The 23,926-nt window shown below is 41.4% G+C and overlaps 1 protein-coding gene across 1 annotated transcript in view; it reads right to left on the minus strand.

The window, feature by feature from the left end:
- The window catches only part of GMCL1 (germ cell-less 1, spermatogenesis associated), a 209,386-nt gene that overhangs the window by 13,007 nt on the left and 172,453 nt on the right, over window positions 1-23,926 (minus strand). The window contains exons 13-14 of the mRNA XM_077469455.1: window positions 15,458-15,603; window positions 12,821-12,908 (exon numbers count right to left, since the gene is read on the minus strand). Coding sequence (XP_077325581.1) covers window positions 12,821-12,908; window positions 15,458-15,603 — 234 coding nt within the window. The remainder of the gene's footprint in view (window positions 1-12,820; window positions 12,909-15,457; window positions 15,604-23,926) is intronic.

A 23,926-nucleotide genomic window follows, 5' to 3' on the forward strand; every position in this document is an offset into this window, starting at 1 on the left:
GCTGGAGTGAAGGTATTCCAAATTTTTTACTATCACCGAGTCCCTGGGAAGCTCCTAAAATTTTATGTCCATGCTGGGTACGAGCCTCACAGTCTGTGCAAGCCCTGTTTTTTTAGTCCTCTCAGCCAATTCTTTTTCAAGGTTTAGTTTTTTCCAATCCTGGTCAAAAATGAAACTATAAATAAGATTCCGAGCAAATAAATACAAATCTTTAATTGTTTCGTAAATATTAATAGCTTCAGAGGGACAAAATCCCAGACTCAATTGTAAAACCTGTTCCTCCTCAGAGGTCAGTACATAGGGTGTGAGATTAATGATATTAAGGGTAGGTGAATTAGTAGAATCTATAACAGTAGGTTCTGAGATGTGCTGGGCATAGGGGTTTTCAGCACAAACGAATCCAAGCTCCCTCATCGGGTGGGCTCTGGAGTCGTTGGCATTAAAATAGTCGTGGGAAAAAGTGTTTGGGTATGGGGTTGAAGTAACTTAGGGATATTATGCAAAGTTGAAGCCCCATTTTTGGGGGTCTGTGCCCCCAAACGTGGTGGCTGTTGCGTTGTGTGTTTTGCCAAGTTTTTTACCCTTTTCGATTCTTTAGTAGGATGTCCATCATCAGTAAGGGATCTTTTGCGGGGAATACCCGATGCACGTGGATTAATAGAACATGATGTAACCTGTGAAGACAGTGAGGAGATGGAGGAATCGGATTCAGATAAATCCTTTGTAGCAGTTTGTGGTTTACGATTTCGTGTTGCATTCCTTCTAGATTGTGGTCTGCCTGCACATTTATAGGCGTACCCTTCTGAGTAGGCAAGTTTGTCTTGGACAAACTTGCCTCGTTTCTTCACAATAATTTTCCTTGTTAACCACTTGCTTACTGGGCACTTGAACACCCTTCCTGCCCAGACCAATTTTCAGCTTTCGGTGTTCTCACACTTTGAATGACAATTACTCAGTCATGCAACACTGTACCCAAATGAATTTTTTGTCCTTTTTTTCCCCACAAATAGAGCTTTCTTTTGGTGGTATTTGATCACCTCTGGGGTTTTTATTTTTTGCGCCATAAATGAAAAAAGACCGAAAATGTTGAAAAAAAAACGCATATTTCTTTGTTTCTGTGACAGAATTATGCAAATTATTAATTTTTCTTCATAAATTTTGGCCACAACTTATACTGCTACATATCTTTGGTAAAAATAACCCAAATTAGTGGATATTATTTGGTCTTTGTGAAAGTTAGAGAGTCTACAAGCTGTGGTGCGAACCGCACAAAATTGATCACATCTGATGTACTGGTGGCCTATCTCGCTTCTTGTGACCCGAACAAGTCAGGAAAGTACAAATACCCCCCAAATGACCCCTTTTTGGAAAGTAGACATTGCAAGGTATTTAGTAAGAGGCATGGTGAGCTTTTTGATGTGGTCATTTTTTTCCCCCACAATTCTTTGCAAAATTAAGATTTTTCATTTTTTTTTTTTTTTTTTTTTCCACAAAATTGTCATTGTAATAGGTTATTTCTCTCACATGGCATGTGTATACCACAAATGACACCCCCAACAAAATTTTTCTACTTCTCCTGAGTATTACAATACCACATGTGTGGGACTTTTTCACAGCCTGGCCACATAGAGAGGCCCAACATGCAGGGGGCGCCATCATGTGTTCTAGGAGCATAAATTACACATCTAACTTGTTGACTACCTATTACACTTTTGAAGGCCCTGGAGCACCAGGACAATGACACATGGCACTGATGACACGTGGCACTGATGACACGTGGCACTGATGACACGTAGCACTAATATGTGGCACTTATACATGGCACTGATGACACGTGGCACTAATACGTGGCACCGATGACAGATGGCACTAATATGTGGCACAGATGGCACTAATACTTGCAACCGATGACAGATGGCACTGATAGGTGGCATTGATGGCACGTGACACTGACAAGTGGCACTGATAACAAATGGCACTGATACGTGGCACTGATGACAGATGGCACTAATATGTGGTACTATGTGGCACTGATGACACGTGGAACTGATGACAAATGGCACTGGGGACAAATGGCACTGGGGACAAATGGCACTGGGGACAAATGGCACTGGGGACAAATGGCACTGGGGACAAATGGCACTGGGGACAAATGGCACTGGGGACAAATGGCACTGGGGACAAATGGCACTGGGGACATATGGCACTGGGGACAAATGGCACTGGGGACAAATGGCACTGGGGACAAATGGCACTGGGGACAAATGGCACTGGGGACAAATGGCACTGGGGACAAATGGCACTGGGGACAAATGGCACTGGGGACAAATGGCACTGGGGACAAATGGCACTGGGGACAAATGGCACTGGGGACAAATGGCACTAACAGGTGGCACTGGGGTGGATGGCACTGGGGTGGATGGCACTTTTTTTTACTTTTTTTTTTACACTTACGGCCGCTGCAGCCGTTCATCTCTCCCCTCTCACACACTGTCTGTGTGAGGAGGGAGAGCGGCGCTGAGAGAGGATCTCATATGTTTACATATGAGATCATCTCACATTGGACACACCAATCACGCTGTAAACGGCCGCTGTGATTGGCAGTTTACAGCGATCTGTGTTTGCCTGTCTCCGGGGGACACGGCAAACACAGAACTTCCCCGATGCGCGCCCGCGGCAGCGCGCATTGCGGAAGTAAACAGGACGTCCAGGGACGGCCTCCCGGACGAAAGCGCCTGCTCTATAGCCATCATTCGGCTATAGGGCGGGCGGGAAGAGGTTAAGGACCTCTAAACGCTCTCACCTCCTTCCATTTTTCAGGGAAGGAGGTGGAGTCCATGATATTAGGGAACTGCCTGTTGAGTCGATCAATCTCACCATCCAACAAGGCTATGTCGGCACAGTATTGGACGGCAAGATGTCTCATCAACTCTAAAACTACAATTAGTCAATGTATCCTCCCATGATTTTTAAAAAACAATGGGGGGGGGGGGGTCTTTTAAAATGGTGAATACCTGAATCCGAAGGCCTAGTGGACATACTTTTTCCTGAATGTATAGTTCGAAATATTGGGTGTGCCAATGCAGGTGTGACTTCCTTTTAAGAAGGTTAAACATCCTGACGAGGAATACTTTGGTTAATGTTATTGTCATGAATTTCAACAATTACCTGTTTTTGTTGTTAATTTTGTATTGTCTATTTTGTAATAAATACAGTTTTTTATAATCCCTTGTTGTACAACTGGGTACCGTAATGGTCCTAACTACCATGGATGGTCAAGGGCCTTGCTTGGAGTAGCCCTTGACTTATCTCCCTCTTCTCCACTATACAATTATAGGATGATGGTACCCAACCCTATACTTGTATATTGAGGCAATATCTCTCATTATCCCCGTACTGTCTATGTCTATAACGACAGGTAGCTCCAAAATAGGATGCTATTCTGACTCCCTTTGGTGGCACACAGAGGAGGAGCCAGGAGCACCATCAGTGGATCCTAAAAGAGGATGATTAGGGCTGTTCTGTGCAAAATCACTGCACAGAGCATGCAAGCGTGACATGTTTGTTATTTTTTAAAGAAAAAAAATTTGCCCTTTACAAATCCCGTTAAGTCTGAAAAAGCAGTGACCATGTCCCTGCTTTGCTACAAAAACACTTCATAACAAGAGGTTTTCTGTAATCTATGGCAGCAAATGTGCATTCTAACTTGACAAGGGATTCCAAAGGCTGCTCATAGTCTTTACAATGCAGCAGACAGGTTTATTTCTTCCATTTACATTTAATGGAAGAAAGTGTCTGTTTTAATCAATTTTAATAGGGTGTTTAACCTTCATTTTGTTTGTGCGTTATTCTTATGTCAGGAGGATGTAGTAGTAGGGAATTTTGCATGAAGAGATCAAGACAAGGACTTGATTAATGCGTTTCTGTACTAAAATAATTCATATATATGAATATGTATAAGATCTATTAAACTAGCTTGCACGACGTATCACTCAAAAATAATTTGTTTGTGTTTAACAATGGACGTGCTAGCTTTGCGATTGGATAATCCTGGGAATCGGTATAAAGCTATAATTGTCAAGTATGTTTAACAATTCATGGAAGTGATAGAATACTAGGCTCATAGGTGCAAGTGCCCAGCTATTTTCCCTATCAAGCTTTGTTTGGGCTAATTGGTGGCGAACATTTCCCTAGAAGGCTGAGCACTCTCCTACTAATTATCACTGAAAGCTCTAATAAAACCTGACTAGAATTGTTTTATTAGAAAGAAAAGCAGAAACTTCTGCGCTCTGGTGTCAAGGTCTTCAATGTGTGGTGTAATCAGCTTCACATGGTATTGTCTATCATCTTGCAGCCCTCCACAGAATAATGGGTATTCAGAAACTAAAAGAAGCAAAAAAAAAAAAATAAAATAAAAGGGGGGGCACACCGACCTAGTGCATTACCACTGATAGAGCTTTATTCAAACAAAACACATAGCAAAATGAATACTCACAAACGAGTATTGATAAAAGGAATAATCAATACAGCAGAGTCCACTCCTCCGAACATCAACAAGCCTGGACCTGATATCAAGCATATCGAGCAATACCCCAACAAAATGGCTGATGCGTTTCAGGGGAGAACCCCTTTCCTCAGAGCCTAAACGGGCAATGGTTTCTCACAAAAGGGCAGTACTATATATATATATATGTGTGTGTGTGTGTGTGTGTGTGTGTGTGTGTGTGTGTGTGTGTGTGTGTGTGTGTGTGTGTGTGTGTGGCTGCACACACCCGAGCTCCACCCAACCTACCCCTACAAACCACACCCAAAAAAAAAAAAAAAAAAAAAAAGGAAAAAGAAAAGAAAAAGGAGGGGAAGCGCAGAGAGCATCATGAAGACCAAGGAACACACCAGGCAGGTCCGCAATACTGTTGGAGAAGTTTAAAGCCGGATTTGGATACAAAAAGATTTCCCAAGCTTTAAACATCCCAAGGAGCACTGTGCAAGTGATTATTTTGAAATGGGAGTATCAGACCACTGCAAATCTACCAAGACCTGGCCATCCCTCTAAACTTTCAGCTCAGACAAGGAGAAGACTGATCAGAGATGCAGCCAAGAGGCCCATGATCACTCTGGATGAACTGCAGAGAACTACAGCTGAGGTGGGAGAGTCTGTCCATAGGACAACAATCAGTCGTACACTGCACAAATCTGGCCTTTATGGAAGAGTGGCAAGAAGAAAGCCATTTCTCAAAGATATCCATAAAAAGTCTTGTCTAAAGTTTGCCACAAGCCACCTGGGAGACACACCAAACATGTGGAAGAAGGTGCTCTGGTCAGATGAAACCAAAATCCAACTTTTTGCCCACAACGCAAAACGATATGTTTGGCATAAAAGCAACACAGCTCATCACCCTCAACACACCATCCCCACTGTCAAACATGGTGGTGGCAGAATCATGGTTTGGGCCTGCTTTTCTTCAGCAGGGACAGGGAAGATGGATGCAGCCAAATACAGGACCATTCTGGATGAAAACCTGTTGGAGTCTGCAAAAGACCTGAAACTGGGACGGAGATTTATCTTCCAACAAGACAATGATCCCAAACATACAGCAAAATCTACAAAGGAATGGTTCACAAAAACGTATCCAGGTGTTAGAATGGCCAAGTCAAAGTCCAGACCTGAATCCAATCGAGAATCTGTGGAAAGAGCTGAAAACTGCTGTTCACAAACGCTCTCCATCCAACCTCACTGACCGAGCTGTTTTGAAAGGAAGAATGGGCAAGAATTTCAGTCTCTCGATGTGCAAAACTGATAGAGACATACCCCAAGCGACTTGAAGCTGTAATCGCAGCAAAAGGTGGCTCTACAAAATATTCACGCAAGGGGGCCGAATAATTTTGCACTCCCCACTTTTCATTTTTTTATTAGTTAAAAGAGTTTCAAAAATCCAATAGATTTCGTTCCACTTCACAATTGTGTCCCACTTGTTAGTGATTCTTCACAAAAAATAAAATTTTTTATATCTTTATATTTGAAGCCTGAAATGTGGCAAAAGGTTGAAAAGTTCAAGGGGGCCGAGTACTTTCGCAAGGCACTGTATATTGTATAGCGATAGGCACATTTTATGTATCCACTACCATAATAAATAATGCATGAAAAATCTTAAGAAAATGAAATTAATGCTCACAAGGGGAGATTTCTATAGTGATATACTTAGAAGTGTTGATATTATTATTATTAATTGTAATGGGGACATTACAGTGATGGTGGTGTTAACAGTTGTGCCTGTGTGTCTTTCATCCACTATCCATATGATTTGCCGGGGTCACTGTGGGATGGTTAACTGGAACGCACGCTTGTCTATATGAAGGAAGTGCGGGTGGGAATGCGTTCCGGTCGCCCCACACCTCACTTCCGCTCCTATGCACGCTAGGGTTGCTGGAACGCAAGCTGTAGCTCAAAGCAGGAAGCTCGGTTGGAAATGCGTTCCACCCGCAACTTCCGGCTACCTCACATATCACTTCCGCGCCTGCATGCGTGAGTGGCCTACCTAGTGTCTCGACGCCTGCATAGAGAGTAGATGTGTGCGCTGGTAGTGCGGTCCAGAATGTATACGCTTCACCCGCTATAGCCAGCCCGTCTAAATACACAGGACGTGTGGGCAGTGGTGCTGCCAGCAAATGCGGACGATGTCAGCTCATAAATAAGTCTCTAAAATAATTCTCTACAAGAATCTGCTGTGATAAAAAATATATGTGAAATATATAAAATATATAATCTATATAGGATATATGTATATATTGTATATTATATCTGAAAAAAAAAAAAAAAACCACGACGCCCCCATAAAGGGGGCAATGGAGGGGCCTGGCCCCCCACACACACTATTTTCATTAAAAAAATGTTTTTATTAAAAAGAGAATTTTTTACAAATTTGTGTTTAAAATCATTCAAATAATTAAAACTCAATAAATACTTTCAAAAATTAAGAATAGAATGGCTGGCTATTTTATCGGTCCCCCAATCACCTCCAGTCGAACAGTCAGTCAACTAATCGATTCATTAAAGGGGTGAAGGTATACCTTGCTCACATAAAACAAAGTGTACAAAAAAAAAAATGAATAGCAAGCTAAACATTACCACGTTGCGGATATTATCATGCGAATATATACCAACTCAGGGGGACCTTATGGTTTCTCAGTAGGGAGTCATTCGAATATACCCGAGTTGGTATATATTCACATGACAATATCAGCAACGTGGTAATGTTTAGCTTGCTATTCATTTTTTTGTACACTTTGTTTTATGAGCAAGGTATACATTCACCCCTTCTCTAATGAATCGATTAGTCGACTGGAGGTGATTGGGGGACCGATAAATTAACCAGCCATTCTATTCTTAATTTTTGAAGGTATTTATTGAGTTAATTATTTGAATGATTTTAAACACTAATTTTAAAAAAAAAATTCTCCTTTAATTATTTTTTTTTCCTTTTTGGGTGTGGTTTGTAGGGGTAGGTTGTGTGAAGCTCGGGTGTGGGCAGCCACACACATATACACATTATATATATATATATATATATATATCACTGCCCCTTTGTGAGAAACCATTGCCCGTTTAGGCTCTGAGGAAAGGGATTCTCCCCTGAAACGCGTCACCCATTTTGTTGGGGTATTGCTCGATCCACTTGACATCAGGTCCAGGCTTGTTGATGTTCGGAGGAGTGGACTCTGCTGTATTGATTATGCCTTTTATCAATACTCGTTTGTGAGTATTCATTTTGCTATGTTTTATTTGAATAAAGCTCCATCAGTGGTAATGCAATAGGTCGTGCACCCCCCTTTTTCTTTTTGCTAGAATTGTTTTATTAGCACCAAACCTGGCAAAGGAAGAGACTGTTCATTACACACAAGGCGGCAGAGGCATGCCAATCACACTCCTTTAGTTTTCTTGTACGATAGCAGAACGAATGATTTATGCTTAATCAGCATAGTATTAGTCCAAAAAATAATCGCGAGGCCAAGAACACGCATGCTCAGAAACGAAAGAACACATTATGGTACAATACATCACTTCCGAAGTTGTATTCTGTCGTTTTCTGATTAGAAAAATCTGTCTGGACTGGTGATCAGCTTCTGATCAATTTAAACACAAGTTATTACAGCATGTAGAACTTTGCCCAAGAATATTAGTCTATAAACTGGATGAAAGAGTTCAGCTGAGTATGTATGTGGTCCAGTGTGCCAACTCATTAGAACTGATCAAAAGCAACAGAAGAGTGTACACTGAGGACATGAATGTTTGAATGGCATTTTCTTTTTAAACCTCTCCTGAAGCTATTTTTTACTTGAACAACTATCATTTTTTATTATATAGCACGTGTTCCCATTCTGAACAGGGCCCCACTGTCCCCTAAACACACTTCTATATGCGGGCTGTAGCGCCATCATCTTTTGGAGCCCAAATTTGGATGTTCCTGAGGGGGGTAGGGGGAGGAGTGCAGTTAGCACAGAGCCCAGACCCCTCCGAGTGATCTGTTGTGATTATAAATGACCGATCACGCTTAATAGTAAAAAAGACAATTCAGAACTTTGGCTCTGTGTAAAGTATCTGCCTTGTGTGTGTGTACAAATAGCTGCAGATACATTACACAGAGACACACCTTTGAATGATTTTTTTTACCATTATAAATGAATAAGCAGCACTCATTATTAGTTTACAACAGCAAAAGATCACTCAGCACTGTGGTTCTCTGTGCGTCTATCAGAACTGCTGTGCACACATACACAGCCCAGTCAATACATCACCGAGTGCTGCAGTGCTGGGTGAACTTTCAATACTAACGATCGATCTGCAAGGTTAGGCCAATGCCTTGTATAACACAGCCTGACATCGCTGATTGCTCATGCATAAAACTGACAGCTCAGACACTTCCTTACGCCATCCATCTGCAGATGTGTAAAAGCAGCCACTAGAGACACACAGTGCTGCTGGCTGTGTGATCTGTTTGGTTAAGGACAGCGCTGGTCTCCAGAGTGGCTCCTGCTGCCAAACACCACAGCTATCCATCACAAATCTGTCTCCCACTTAGCAGAACTGTCGAAGGGGGTGGGGTTTGCGTACCTGACTGGCTACAATGCTTAGGAATTAAGAGACAGATTGCTAAGTGCACTTGGTCCCTTAAGGAGTTAACACAATAGAAACATATTGTAATAGACAAATCAGTACTATTAAAAGTGCAACTCCACTTTCATGAAAAACAAAAAAGTAAATATTAATACAATACATACAGTACATACAATGGTGAAGGCAAATATGCTGCAGGGACTGGCCTAGTAGAAGGGAGAAGCTGAGAATAAAGTAAAGGATCTTTTCTATGTGCCCTTGACATAAACAAGCAGTTAACCCTCGCAGTGCAGGCACAGCCCCACAAGGGATCATTTTTAAGTTTTTCCTGGAGTCAGGCTTTAAAATAAAATGAAAAAACAACCATGCTTAAAGAAGAGAGAATTAAAAAATTCATGACAAAGAGTTATAACCCCAGCTATCCAGCATGCACATTACTGAAGATTAATTATCAGCCTTATATCAGTTCTGTCCATGCGGACAGCCTAATCAACTCTGCAGGTGCAACTTTTGGGTAAGGCCCCTTTCACAGGAATGATCCGTTCAGGTCCACCTGTAAGTTTTTTAGGCGGACCTGAATGGAGGCTCCATAGACCTCTATGGATCGTCGGATGTCAGCGGTGACATGTCTGCTGACATCCAACCCGCTCCGATCCGAAAAAGTGTGACAGAGGAAAAACCTACTTTTCGTTCCGTCTGCGGATCGGGTGATGGACTCTGCAGTCCGTCGTCATCCGATCTCCCATAGGGGAAAGCGGCACTGACAGGTCTGTCCCTGCACAGCTGAGCAAGCAATGTTCACGGGACAGATCATCACGGATCCGTCCCGTGTTAAAGAGGCCTAAGGTAAGAAATTAGTGAGAGAAGTGTTTGCTGCTCAGGTTTTCATTAAAGCCTTTAGTGAGTGAAAACCCACGCGGCCGTCTCTTAGATGTTTTTAGAAGTGCTCAGAAAATTGCTCGAATATATTAATTTGTTTCAGACCTATGCATTTGACAGCTTTTTTGCTCATTTCAAACCAAAAGAAAGAAAAGCATCCACATTCATGGAAAATAACACACCATTGTGTTTTAATTTATATATGAAATAAATTAAAATACCCATAATAATTATTCGTTGTTTACAAATAACAGCAAAATTGTCATAAAAAAAATTATATAGCTGAAACAAATAAATTTTATAAGGAATAAAGTCCACAATAAAAATCCTGATTATTACTGACTTCATATAAAAATAGCAGCGTGGAGAAATAAAGGACAATAGTCCAGACTGAAACACCCCGGTGTCTTCATATGTACTGTACAAAGTGAAAACTTGCCCGACCACCAGAGTGATATTGCGCTTACCAGATGGAAAAACGTAGGATTTTTATTGTGGACTTTATTCCTTATACAATTTGTTGTGTGCTATATAATTTTTATGACAAGATTGCTGTTATTTGTAAACAACGAATAATTATTATGGATATTAAATTTCATATATAAATTCCTTATTTACAATTTTTTAATCAGTTGGTGCAGCTCTTAAATTGGTTGTAAACCCTTACAACACACTTTGACCTACAGGTAAGCCTAGATTAAGGCTTACCTGTAGGTCCAAGAAATATCTCCTAAACCTATACAGTTTAGGAGATATTTGCCCGAAGACAGGCACAGCTGTCTACAGCGCTTGCGCCATAGACAGCGGCGCGCAGGCACACTGAGCGCGGCATTTTCAACAACGGAGCTGCCGCGCATGTCTGCTCCCGTGCGCATGCACGGGAGTGACGTCATCACTGCTTTGCCGAATGACAGTGGCGGAGCTGCGAGACGCCACCGAGAAGATGGATGCGCCTGACTACAAGGGACAGCGGTGACTTCGCTGGCTCCTGTGTCAGGTAAGTGACACATAATGGACAAATTGTTGTCTGTGTTTGTATCCCACCAGAGCTGCTGCCTGTTTAAAAGTTTTTTTGGCCAGTTGGTAGATTTAGCAATAGATCAGGTTACCAATTGGTTGGAAAGTTTGTCTAGCGCGGTATATATATATATATTTTTTTTTTTGTCCATTGTGTTTTAATGTTATTAAAAAAATCTATTTCAATCTTCAACCAGATTATTTCTTCTTTATAAAGTGGCAAAAAGGTTTCTTTCCAATCAGTTCTGCTTTTTTGTATATGCATTCTATAACATTTCAGGCCTCAGCAATGTTCAAGATAGCTACAATTAGCTGAAGGGATGTTAAGATGCAGATTACACTGAAGCTAATTTATTCAGTTATAAACAGGCAGACCTGCCACTAAAATATCTAATGTCCTGTCTAAAGCAGCCCACAGATGATGCAGTTTTATTATTTTATCGTTCAACCCACTGGGGTTGAAAAAAGGAGCAAAAAAAAAAAAAAAAACACTGACCCGATTACCTCATCCACACATTCAGAGTGAATGGGGGAATATTGCCCACTGGGCAACTGTATTCTGACAGTGGAGATATTTCCCCCACCATCAGAATACACTGACTAGCGTTGCTTGCTCTAGCTGATCAAAAGGAATTTACCTGGCAGGTTGCTTGTCAACTTCTGTACAATTATTATCACCATACATGGATAGCAAAGGGATGTAAAGACAGAAGGTTTTATCTTACCGTAATACATTCTATGCATTAGGATAAAAAATGCCTTCTGTGTGCTGCAGCCCCCCTAATACTTGAGGCAAAAAGGAAGTTCTGGACAGCCGCACTCCATAATATAGCCTTTATTAGTAAAAGTCCAACAGATACAAGCCACAGCAAAAAAAAAAAAAAAAAAAAAAAAAAAAATATGAGCAACGAACTGACGCGTTTCACACTTAACAGTGCTTAGTGATAGCCCCCCTAATACTTACCGGAGCCCCATCTCTATCCAGTGATGTCCAGGAATGCCTCGGTCATCCGGGACTCTCCCTCCTGATTGGCTACGACACAGCAGAGGCGCCATTGGCTCCTGTTGCTGTCAAACTTACTTAGCCAAGTCAGGAGAGAGAGGTGGTGAGGCTTAGGCGCAGCTCTATGTCTGAATGGATACACAAAGCTGTCAGTCGGTTCAGGTGCCCCCATAGCAAGCTGCTTGCTGTGGGAGCAATCACCAGGAGGGAGGGGCCAGGAGCTCCAGCAAAGGATCCGAGAAGAAGAGGATCTGGGGTTGCCCTGTGCAAAACCACTACACACAGAGCAGGCAAGTATAACATGTTTGTTATCTTAATAGAATTAAGAAACAAGACTTTACAATGAGCCCATACAGGAGTCCTTGGGTTGAATGAAATAAAAACATACCCAATACCTCTGTATACACATTGGGTTGGATGAAGGAATCATCCCACCGTGTTATTGTATTCTGACAGCAGGGAGACTTCCATACCGTCAGTATACACAGATCAGCATTGCAGGCTACAGCCTGCAGCGTTAACCAAGCAGGGAGAATCCAGTTGGTTGTGCCAAAGTCAATCAGTAGATCGACTTCTGTAGAAATCTGGCCCTGCTGGACCGGCCAGATTTCAAACCATGTATGACTGGCTTAGGTATTTCCAGAATAGAGATGAGTGAATCTGCCTGGGTTGGGTAAACCCAAACCTAGTACTGAACCCCAAAGTCTGTGGAAGGTGAATTTTGTAAAGTTTTAACCATTTTTGGGGCAAATAAAGAATGCCAAGGGAGTCTAATCAGAGCATGTTATTTACTGAAACATTACACTTACCTGATCTTTCTCAAGGCCAAGGATCTGATATCCACTTGTTCTATTGCAGATGACTTTACCATTGTTATCAAATGACAACAAGCGCAATCTGTGCAAACAACAGGCATTATTATAAATAGATGTTGGGATTTTTAAAAATAAAAGGAAACCTGTATGGAGATGAACAAGGGGACACCGGATAACCACTGCTGTCTTTGTCTGGCTTCAGTGACTAAAAGTCACTGGCCTAGAAATGGGATGCAGATTAATGTTAGAATAAAGTAGTAACTCCTGATTTGAAAAACTGCTAAATGGTTGTAAGTCAGTGCCCCAAAATACTGAAGCCACTGGATCAAGATAGCAACTATTTCATAAGTAGAGGACAGCAATGGCCGCTTCCACATTTTCTCCGTACAGGTTTCCTTTAAAGTGATAGACCACACATTTACATCAAGAATGTGAGTAATTGGGAAAGACAGAACAAAGATGCAAAAAGAATAGCCATCCCCTTTTTCAAGGGACCAAAATTAAATTGGACAATTGAATCAAAAGCAGTTTCATGGCCAGGTGTGGGCTACTCCATTATTTCTTCATCAGTTAAGCAGGTAAACGGTCCGGATTTGATTCTAAGTCTGGTATTGGCATTTGGAATCTATTACTGTGAACCTACATCATGCATTCAAAGGAGCTATCCATGTCCTTGCGTTTTTTGTGAATGATGGTGCGCTTCAGTGGCTGCAGTCATGAACAAGGAATTAAGCTAAGAGCCTGATAGTTTATCTCCTCCGAAATAGAAGGGGAGTTTTGGCTCAATCAAGCTAGTATTTTAGGAAAATATAATGGAGAATAGGAAGCACAGGCCTGTAGGGTTAAATGGAGAATTGGCAGCTTGGGGAGAAGGGCTGTGCAGCCTCTGTGTGCACTCAGTCACACTGCCTCCTCTCTAAACTGTCTCCTTCATCCAGCGTTATCATATAGCAGTATAAGGAGAAGGGATTAGCCATCAAGCAATGCTACGAAGGAACCATAGCACAGATTTAAAATGGAGACAAGTAGTATGTGCCCCAGGTTCCCTGGAGGATTAAACAAAGGTTTAATACTCGTGGCAATTTTTTAAATTGTCCTTAAAAAAAAGGTAGATGTGAGCAGGCTGCCTTTCTTCCTTAGGTTTACCATACAGTGTGGAAGATGGAAGAGCTTGGAGTGGGGCTAAAGTTTAATATTTTTTTTCTATATACAATTGAAAAATTATCAAAATCTAACTATAGAGAGACTTCAAGAAAAATCTGTAATTAGACAATCTGTTTGGGGGGTTGCTATTTTTTCCTCTTTCATTAAAGGGGCAGTTCACACTAATTTATGCATTCTGGATGTGTTTTCTGCATGCACGTTTGATGCATTCCAGTGTGTTGGATTTTTTACATGCATTCCGGTACAGTTTATGTGTTTTGCGGCATTCCTGAAGCATTCTGTACAGAAAAAAAAAACCGCAACACGTTCTACTTTTGTTTATTTCACTGGAACGCACTGCACTGGTGTGACATAGGGCAACTGGAATCCATGTTAACTACTTGCTGACCATCCGCTGCAGATGTACTGTGGCAAGGTGGCTCAGCTGTGCAAGTCATCGGGGGCCAGCGGGGGAGCTAATGTCTGCCGGCTGTTCCCTGCAAAGACAGAATGGGGATCTGCTGAAGTAAACAAAGCAGATCTCCATTCTGTCAGGGGACAACACTGGAGATCTTCTTGCTAAGCAGGAAGTCGGATCTGTGTGTTTCAACAGTCACACAGTCCCCCATACAGTTAGAAAACACAAACAGGGAACACATTTAACCCCTTGATCGCCCCTTCCCTGCCAGTGTCATTAGTACAAAGTCAGTGCATATTTTTAGCACTGATCAATGTATTAATGTCACTGGTTCCTGAAAAAGTGTCAAAAATATCAGGTGTCCGATCTGTCCGCTGCAATGTCGCAGTCTCTCTAAAAATCACTGATCGCTACTGCAAAAATTATATTATATATATATATATATATATATATATATATATATATATATATATATATATATATATATACACATACACACACACACACACACACACACACACACACAATTTCTAAATTGTTGCTTCTTTTTATAGCACAAAAAAAAAAAAAAAAAAAAAGAAGGAGCAGAGGTGATCAAATACCATCAAAAGAAAGCTATTTGTGGGGAAAAAAAATATATAAATTTTGTTTGGGTATAATGTTGCATAACCATGCAATTGTCAGTTAAACGCAGTGCCGTAAAAAAATGGCCCCATTAAGGGGGTAAATCTGTCCGGGGCTGAAGTGGTTAAACACATCCAATGTGTTTTTGATGCAGGAAAAAAAAAAAAAAAAAAGAAGAATGCACTGCACTGGATCTGGTGGGAACCAGTCCTGGACTCAAAAAGGTTTGTAGTAAGAAAAACCTTGCACAGCTAAAGTTATATCTTCAATTAGTCAAAGGCTACCATTAATACGTGGTTAGCCGCAGTTGTTGTACATCATAAGAAATGCGCATTAAAATGTGTGCCTAGTCATTTAAAAAAAATATATATTTTATCATGTTGGGATATAAAGCCAAGAACCCAGCTAGCTGATTTGCCACTTAATTTGAAATATAATCCACCTACCTGTATGCAATGTTCCTTTGTGGCTGCAGACTGACTGAGCCACTACATGGCTGATTCAAAGTGTTCCTTTTAAATATGATATAGCGGTTTGTGTAAGTGACCAACAAGTCAAAACCAAAGTTAAATCCAGTCCATCGCCAACAGTACTAGGAAAAAAGAAAGTATTTCTCTGAAAACACATTGATATTAGGATTGTACAGGTTATTCACACGTGCCTATTGAAAAGGTTAGTCTAATCTCAGGTTAGTCTAATATCAGAATCGCATGTAAATAAATACTGAAAACATTAATATCATGCAGTGTGATAGAAAAGCTTACATTTTAATATCACTGCCACACTCGCACAACATTTTGGTCTTTAAATATACTTTAAAAATGGTTATTTGATGTCATAACATTTTGACTAAAGGTTTGACATTTATACATTGCGTAGCTGTGTGCCAGTTGTTAAAAGTAAAAAAAAGTGACCAACAGGCCAAGAGCAAGATTATTAACCACTTCAATACAGGGCATTTATACACCCTTCCTTCCCAGACCAATTTTTAGCTTTCAGCGCTCTCACACTTTGAATGCCAATTACTCAGTCATGCAACACTGTACCTAAACAACATTTTTATCATTTTTTTCATACAAATAGAGCTTTCTTTTGGTGGTATTTAATTACCACTGGGTTTTTTATTTTTTGCGACATAAGTGAAAAAAAAAAAAAAAAAAAAAAAACACACTTTTTTTTAGTTTCTATGATAAAATTTTGCAAATAAGTAATTTTTGTTCATAAATTTGTGCCAAAATGTATAGTGGATATTATTTAGTGTCTTTGAAAGTTATAGAGTCTACAAGCTATGGTGCAAATCATTGAGAACCAATCACATCTGATCACACCTGATGCACTGACGGCCTATCTCATTTCTTGAGGCTCTGAAATGTCAGGAAAGTACAAATACCCCCCAAATTACCCCTTTTTGAAAAGTAGACAGTCCAAGGTATTTAGTAAGAGGCATGGTGAGTTTTTTGAAGTTGTAATTTTTCCCCACAATTCTTGGGAAAAAGAATTTTTTTTTTTTTTTTTTTTTTACAAAATTGGCATAACAAGTTATTTCTCATACACAGCATATGCATACTTCCAATTACACCCCAAAATACATTCTGCAACTCTTCCCGAGTATGGCGATACCACATGTGTGGGACTTTTACACAGGCTGGCCACACAGAGGTTCAACATGCAGGGAGCACCATCAGGGGTTCTAGGAGCATAAATGACACCTAATTTCCTAACGACCTATTACATTTGTGAAGGCCCTGGAGCACCAGGACAATGGAATCGCCCACAAAATGACTCCATTTTGGAAAGCTAACACCCCAACGTATATTCTATAAGGCATAATGAGTCTTTTGAACAGTTCATTTTTTTCCACAAGTCTTCGGAAAATGTGTCAAGAAAAATGAAAAACTATTTTTTTTTTTTTTTTACACACAAAGTGGTCAGTTTTTAAGATATTTCTAACTCAAAGCATGTACATAGCAAAAATGACACCCCAAAATACATTCTGCTACTCATCCTGAGTATGGTGATACCATGTGTGAGACTTTTACACAGCCTGGCCATATACAGAGGTCCAACATTGAAGTAGTACCTTCATGCGTAATAGGAGCATACATTTCACATCTCATTTCATTCCTACCTATCACACTTTTGAAGGTCCTGGAGCACCAGGGCAATGGAATTAACCCCAAAATGACGCCATTTTGGAAAGCAAATACCTTGATGTGTACTCTATGAGGCATGGTCTGCAAATAGGTACTCGGGTACTCAGTTACTCAGACGGGCTGGTGACAGGTACTCCGGTACTCAGGCGGGCTATGATGGGTGATGACAGGTACTTTTATGGGTGAGGACAGGTACTTTGATGACTGGTGATAGGTCCTCTTTATGGGGGGGGGGGGTAATCAGTGTGTGATTGGTGTACACTAGGCAGTAACGAGATGTTACGCAATCTCCTCCTCACACACGATCGGTGTGTGAGGAGGAGAACCCGGTAACATCTCGTTACCACGGTTTGTTTACATTCTGTGACCGGCTGTGATTGGACACAGCCGGTCACGTGGTAAAGAGTCACTTTCATTGGCTCTTTACTGTGACCGGGGTTGGGCTGTGTCAGGGTGACAAGCCGCATCCCTGATCGCCGCTCTGCACGTGCCCTAGGCGCTTGCACGAGTGACATGAATGTGCACAGTACATGTGACCGGCTGTGATTGGACACGGCCAGTCACGTGTATCGGGGGGTGGATGGGCTGGCAACCACACAGATCGGGAATGGTCTGTGTCCAAGGGACACACCTCATCCACGATCGCCACGCCCGGAGCGGCAAAATACTGAGTCCGTCATATGACGTCAACCTAGGATGGGAGATCCCATCTGTGGGAGTCATTTGACTATGGCCCGGTATTGAAGTGGTTAACCACTTGAGGACCGCCGTATTGCCATTGTACGTCAGCACAATGGCACAGGCAGGCATAATCACGTACATCTACGTGATTGCCTTCCAGCGGGTGGGGGGTCCGATCGGACCCCCTCCCGCTGGTTACGGCGGTCCGATTCGGTCCAGGAGCGCTCCGTGATGAGGGGATGGCCGTTGGTTTTCGGCCACCCCCTCTGGATCGCTCCTGGCCAATGAGAAGCTTCCTCCCCTGTGTATTGTTTACACAGGAAGGAGGAAGTGATGTCATTCTCCTCGGGGCGGTCTTTTTGACCGGACTACGAGGAGAACAGTAAAAGTAAGTGTGCACCAACACTACACTGACATGTAGGTACACACAGGCACACAAACCCCCCCCGATCCCCCCCCCCGCCCCCCCTCCCCCCCCAGTCACAGTGTCACTGATTGCATTGATCATTTCTTTACTGATCAATGCATTCAGTGTCAGTTGTGACAGTAAAAACTGTCAGGACAGTTAGTGTTAGGTCCAGGGTAGCCCCCTATCACCCCCCAATAAAGATTTAACCCCCTGATTGCCCCTAGAGTTAACCCTTTCACCCCCTTTTGCCAGTGTCACTAAGCGATCATTTTTCTGATCGCTGCATGTGTCGCTAGTGTCGCTAGGTAGCTAGTTATTTTTTTAGGTTCACCGCCAGGTTTTTATAGCGCTAGGTACCCCGATATACTACCCAATAATGTTTTTAACCCCCTGATTGCCGCTAGTTAACCCTTTCACCCCCTTTTGCCAGTGTCACTAAGCGATCATTTTTCTGATCGCTGCATGTGTCGCTAGGTAGCTAGTTATTTTTTTAGGTTCACCGCCAGGTTTTTATATCGCTAGGTACCCCGATATACTACCCAATAATGGTTTTAACCCCCTGATTTCCGCTAGTTAACCCTTTCACCCCCTTTTGCCAGTGTCACTAAGCGATAATTTTTCTGAACGCTGCATCAGTGTCGCTAGTGTCGCTAGGTAGCTAGTTATTTTTTTAGGTTCACCGCCAGGTTTTTATAGCTCTAGGTACCCCGATATACTACCCAATAATGGTTTTAACCCCCTGATTGCTGCTAGTTAACCCTTTCACCCCCTTTCACCAGCGATCACAGTATAAGTGTCACTGGTGACGCTGGTTAGCCAGTTAGTTATTTAGGTTCCCCGTCAGGTTTTTATATAGCGCCAGGGACCCCCATATACTACCTAATAAAAATTTGAACCCCCTGATTGCCCCTAGTTAACCCTTTCACCACTGATCACCGTATAAGTGTTACGGGTGACTCTGGTTAGTTTGTTTTTTATAGCATTTTATATTCAAATCCGGAAGGCAGTGCTTGGTTTTCGGGGTCCCGTACGTGGCTAGGCTCCCAAAAAGTCCCCCACATGTGGTATCCCCGTACTCGGGAGAAGCAGCAGAATTTATTTTAGGGTGTAATTTGACTTCTGCACATAGCATGTGTGAGCAATATATCATTTAGTGACAACTTTGTGCAAAAAAAAAAAAAAGTTTGTAATATTCCCGCAACTTTTGGCAAAATATAAAATATTCCATGGACTCAACATGCCTCTCAGTAAATAGCTTGGGGTGTCTACTTTCCAAAATGGGGTCATTTGGGGGGGTTTTGTGCTATTTTGGCATTTTATGGCCTTCGAAACTGTGATAGGTAGTGAGGAGTTAAATCAAAAATTTGCACCCTTAGAAATCCTGAAGGTGGTGATTGGTTTTCGGGGTGCCGTGCGCGATTAGACTCCCAAAAAGTCCCACACATGTGGTATCCCCGTACTCGGGAGAAGCAGCAGAATGTATTTTGGGGTGTCATTTCACATATGCCCATAGCATGTGTGAGCAATATATCATTTAGTGACAACTTTTTGTAAAAAAATTTTTTTTTTTTTTTTTTTGTCATTATTCAATCCCTTAGGACAAAAAAAATAAATATTCAATGGGCTCAACATACCCATCAGCAATTTCCTTGGGGTGTCTACTTTCCAAAATGGGGTCATTTGGGGGGGATTTGTACTGCCCTGCCATTTTAGCACCTCAAGAAATGAGATCGGCAGTCATAAATTAAAAGCTGTGTAAATTCCAGAAAATGTACTCTAGTTTGTAGACGCTATAACTTTTGCGCAAACCAAAAAATATACGCTTATTGACATTTTTTTTACTAAAGACATGTGGCTAAATAAATTTTGCCCTCAATGTATGACTAAAATTTAGTTTATTCGATTTTTCTTATAACAAAAAGAAGAAAATATCTTTTTTTTTCAAAATTTTCGCTCTTTTTCCATTTATATCGCAAAAAAAAAAAAATCGCAGAGGCAATCAAATACCATCAAAAGAAAGCTCTATTTGTGGGAAGAAAAGGACGCAAATTTCGTTTGGGTGCAATATTGCATGACCGCGCAATTACCAGTTAAAGCAGCGCAGTGCGAAATTGCAAAAAGACCTCTGGTCCTTAAGGTGTTTATTGGTCCGGAGCTGAAGTGGTTAAAGAAGATATAGTAGTTAAAAAAAAAAAAAAAAACAACATGCTAAGGAAAGCATATCAAAGTGATGAAGCAGCCATGGGGGAAAAAAAAAAAATATTCAATACATCTAATAAAAGTGATCAGGATCCAGCTAAATTTTACATTATTACATTATAACAGACAATAACAGGAAATCAGAAACATAATTGATAAATACTGGTATCTTCTAATCCTCAGATTTCCATGCACTTTAGAAATAGTTCAGAAATTGTGTTTATGATCCATCTCACAAGGTAAATGTAATACGCTACTGAATGGGAAACTAAATGCAGTGAGGCACTATGTTGACTGCCAAGTTACTGGAATTATCTTTATGCTGAACTGTGAGTGCAGGAGCTTTTACCGTGGGGCAAAAAAGTATTTAGTCAGCCACCAATTGAAAAGATGAGGCCTGTAATTACCATAGGTATACCTAAACTATGAGAGAAAATGTGGAAACAAATCCAGACAATCACATTGTCCGATTGAAGTAATTTATTTGCAATTTATGGTGGAAAATAAGTATTTGGTCACCTACAAACAAGCAAGATTTCTGGCTCTCACAGACCTGCATCTTCTTTAAGAGGCTCCTCTGTCCTCCACTCATTACCTGTATTAATGGTACCTGTTGGACTTGTTATCAGTATAAAAAAAGACACCTGTCCACAACCTCAAACAGTCACACTCCAAACTCCACTATGGTGAAGACCAAAGAGCTGTCGAAGGACACCAGAAACAAAATTGTAGATTTGAAATTGTATAGGCAAGCAGCTTGGTGTGAATAAATCAACTGTGGGAGCAATAATTAGAAAATGGAAGACATACAAGACCACTGACAAGCTCCCTCAATCTGGGGCTCCATGCAAGATCTCACCCCGTGGGGACAAAATGATCACAAGAACGGTGAGAAAAAAATCCCAGAACCACACGGGGGGGCCTAGTGAATGATCTGCAGAAATCTGGGACCATCATAACAAAGGCTACCATCAGTAACACTACACCGCCAGGGACTCAGATCCTGCAATGCCAGACGTGTCCCTGCTTAAGCCAGTACAAGTTCGGGCCCGTCTGCGGATTGCTCGAGAGCATTTGGATGATGCAGAAGAGGAGAACCAAAGTAGAACTGTTTGGTAGAAACAACTCATTGTGTTTGGAGGAGAGAGAATGCTGAGTTGCAACCAAAGAACACCATACCTACTGTGGAGTATGGGGGTGGCAACATTATGCTTTGAGGCCGTTTCTATGCAAAGGGAACAGGACGACTGATCTGTGTACAAGAATGAATGGGGTCATGTATGGTGAGATTTTGAGTGCAAACCTCCTCCCATCAGCAAGGGCATTGAAGAAGAAAAGTGTCTGGGTCTTTCAGCATGACAATGATCCCAAACACACTGCCCGGGCAACGAAGGAGTGGCTTTGTAAGAAACATTTCAAGGTCCTGGAGTGGCCTAGCCAGTCTCCAGATCTCAACCCCATAGAAAACCTTTGGAGGGACTTGAAAGTCTGTGTTGCCCAGCAATAGCCCCAAAACATAACTGCTCTAGAGGAGATCTGCATGGAGGAATGGGCCAACATACCAGCAACAGTGTGCGACAACCTTGTGAAGACTTACAGAAAATGTTTGACCTCCATCATTGCCAAAAAAACGATATATAACAAATTAAGATTAACTTTTGATATTGACAAAATACTTATTTTCCACCATAATTTGCAAATAAATTCTTTCAAAAATCAGACAATGTGATTGTCTGCATTTGTTTCCACATTTTGTCTCTCATAGTTGAGGTATACCTATTATGACAAATACAGGCCTCTCTCATCTTTTTAAGTGGGAAAACTTGCACAATTGGTGTCTGACTAGATAACCTACAGGTAAGCCTAGATTAAGGCTTACCTGTAGGTGCAAGAAATATCACACGGTTAAGGAGATTTTTCCTAAAAAATGGACACAGATGTCTATGAATTCATTGTCTATGAAAATGATGAATTCACATGCACCCGGACATTTTAACTCTGGTCGACTTTCTTGGGATAATACCCAATGCGGCTAAGAAGTCGCTAAGCTTTTATCCCAAGCAATGGAAGGGAGCGTCCACCCTCCTTCCGGGCTTGCCCGGGCTCTCTTGTCCCACTGGCAGACCCAAGCAACTGGCATGTCCGCCGGCTGGCCAGAGACCTCAACAAAGCCTCAATTGGCTTTGATCAGGTCTTGGATCTAGTAAACCGGAAGCAATGTCATGACATAACTTCTGGTTTCCAAAAGACTTCTAGGCGCAAAATTAAAAAATATGACAGCATTCAAAACCAGGGTTTGAATACTTTTAAGTGCAAAGGAGGGATTTGGGGTACCCCAAATCCCTCCATAAAGAGTACCTGTCACTGCCCATTACTGTCATAAGGGATGTTAACATTCTTTCTGACAGCAAGCGATCAGAATTTTTCTTTTTTTTTTTTTAAAAGGGACAGCGTAAAAATAAAATAAGAAAAAGCACCCCATCTCTCCGTGCTTGCGTACAGAAGCGAATGCATGAGTCGTGACTGCAAATGTAAAAAAGTGTTCAAACCACATATGTGACATATCTCCACAAGTGTTAGAGTGAGAGCAATAATTCTAGCAAAAGACCGCCTCTAACTCTAAACTGGTAACCTGTAGAAATGTTTGTAGAAGTGTTGCTTATGGAGATTTCTAAGTACCATAATTTGTTGCTATTCCACGAGTGTGCGCAGTTTTAAAGCATAACATGGGGAGGGGGCTGTGTAATGTAAAGGGGTCTGGATTATCATCTTCATTAGCAGGTGAATGTGGCCCTCCATTCAGTCACATACATTGAATTCAGCCCTTAAGTGGAAAAAGGTTTCTGACCCCTGGATTAAAATACTTTTCAAAAGTGGTATACTCATTTATGCTGAGAACTGTATGTACACCAAGTTATAAGTATTGGGTTATTTGGGATATTTGCTGTACTAACATGTATTTTATCATACTTTTTAATATTATAAAAATATTAAAAACACACACACTGTGTGTGTGTGCATAGATAAAGTACAGGACTTTTAAGGAACGGATTCTGTGTTTTAGGGTCTTTACATACAATTGCTAGAGAAGTCTCTCTTCTATGTAACATACAAATCGGTGATGGTCAGCTAAGCTTTAGGACTCAAGCACAAGTGTGGTGTGGTTGATGTGACCTGGTGTTTTGGGGCTGTACAGTTTAGGGCTTGCTGCCAGCAGCCTGTCAAACATCAACAGGCTAAAATACCTAGCGTCCGGATGCCCTCTTGAATGCTACAGTTTCTACACTGTATACACTGTATGTATGCATTGCAGAAATGGAACCCTAACTATATTGCACAATCTGTGCAATCAAGCTTTATGCATTCGTGTTGAGGTCTTTAGAGACAGCACAATTACAATGAAAAAGGTGGACAGGAGTTTAAAAAGCAGAAAATTGCCTACATAATCAGTTATGTATTGACTTTTTTTTTTA

This window comes from Lithobates pipiens, unplaced genomic scaffold (genome assembly GCF_037356315.1).
Source record: "Lithobates pipiens isolate NorthernLeopardFrog02 unplaced genomic scaffold, aLitPip1_a1.2 Scaffold_8, whole genome shotgun sequence".
NCBI lineage: Eukaryota > Metazoa > Chordata > Amphibia > Anura > Ranidae > Lithobates > Lithobates pipiens.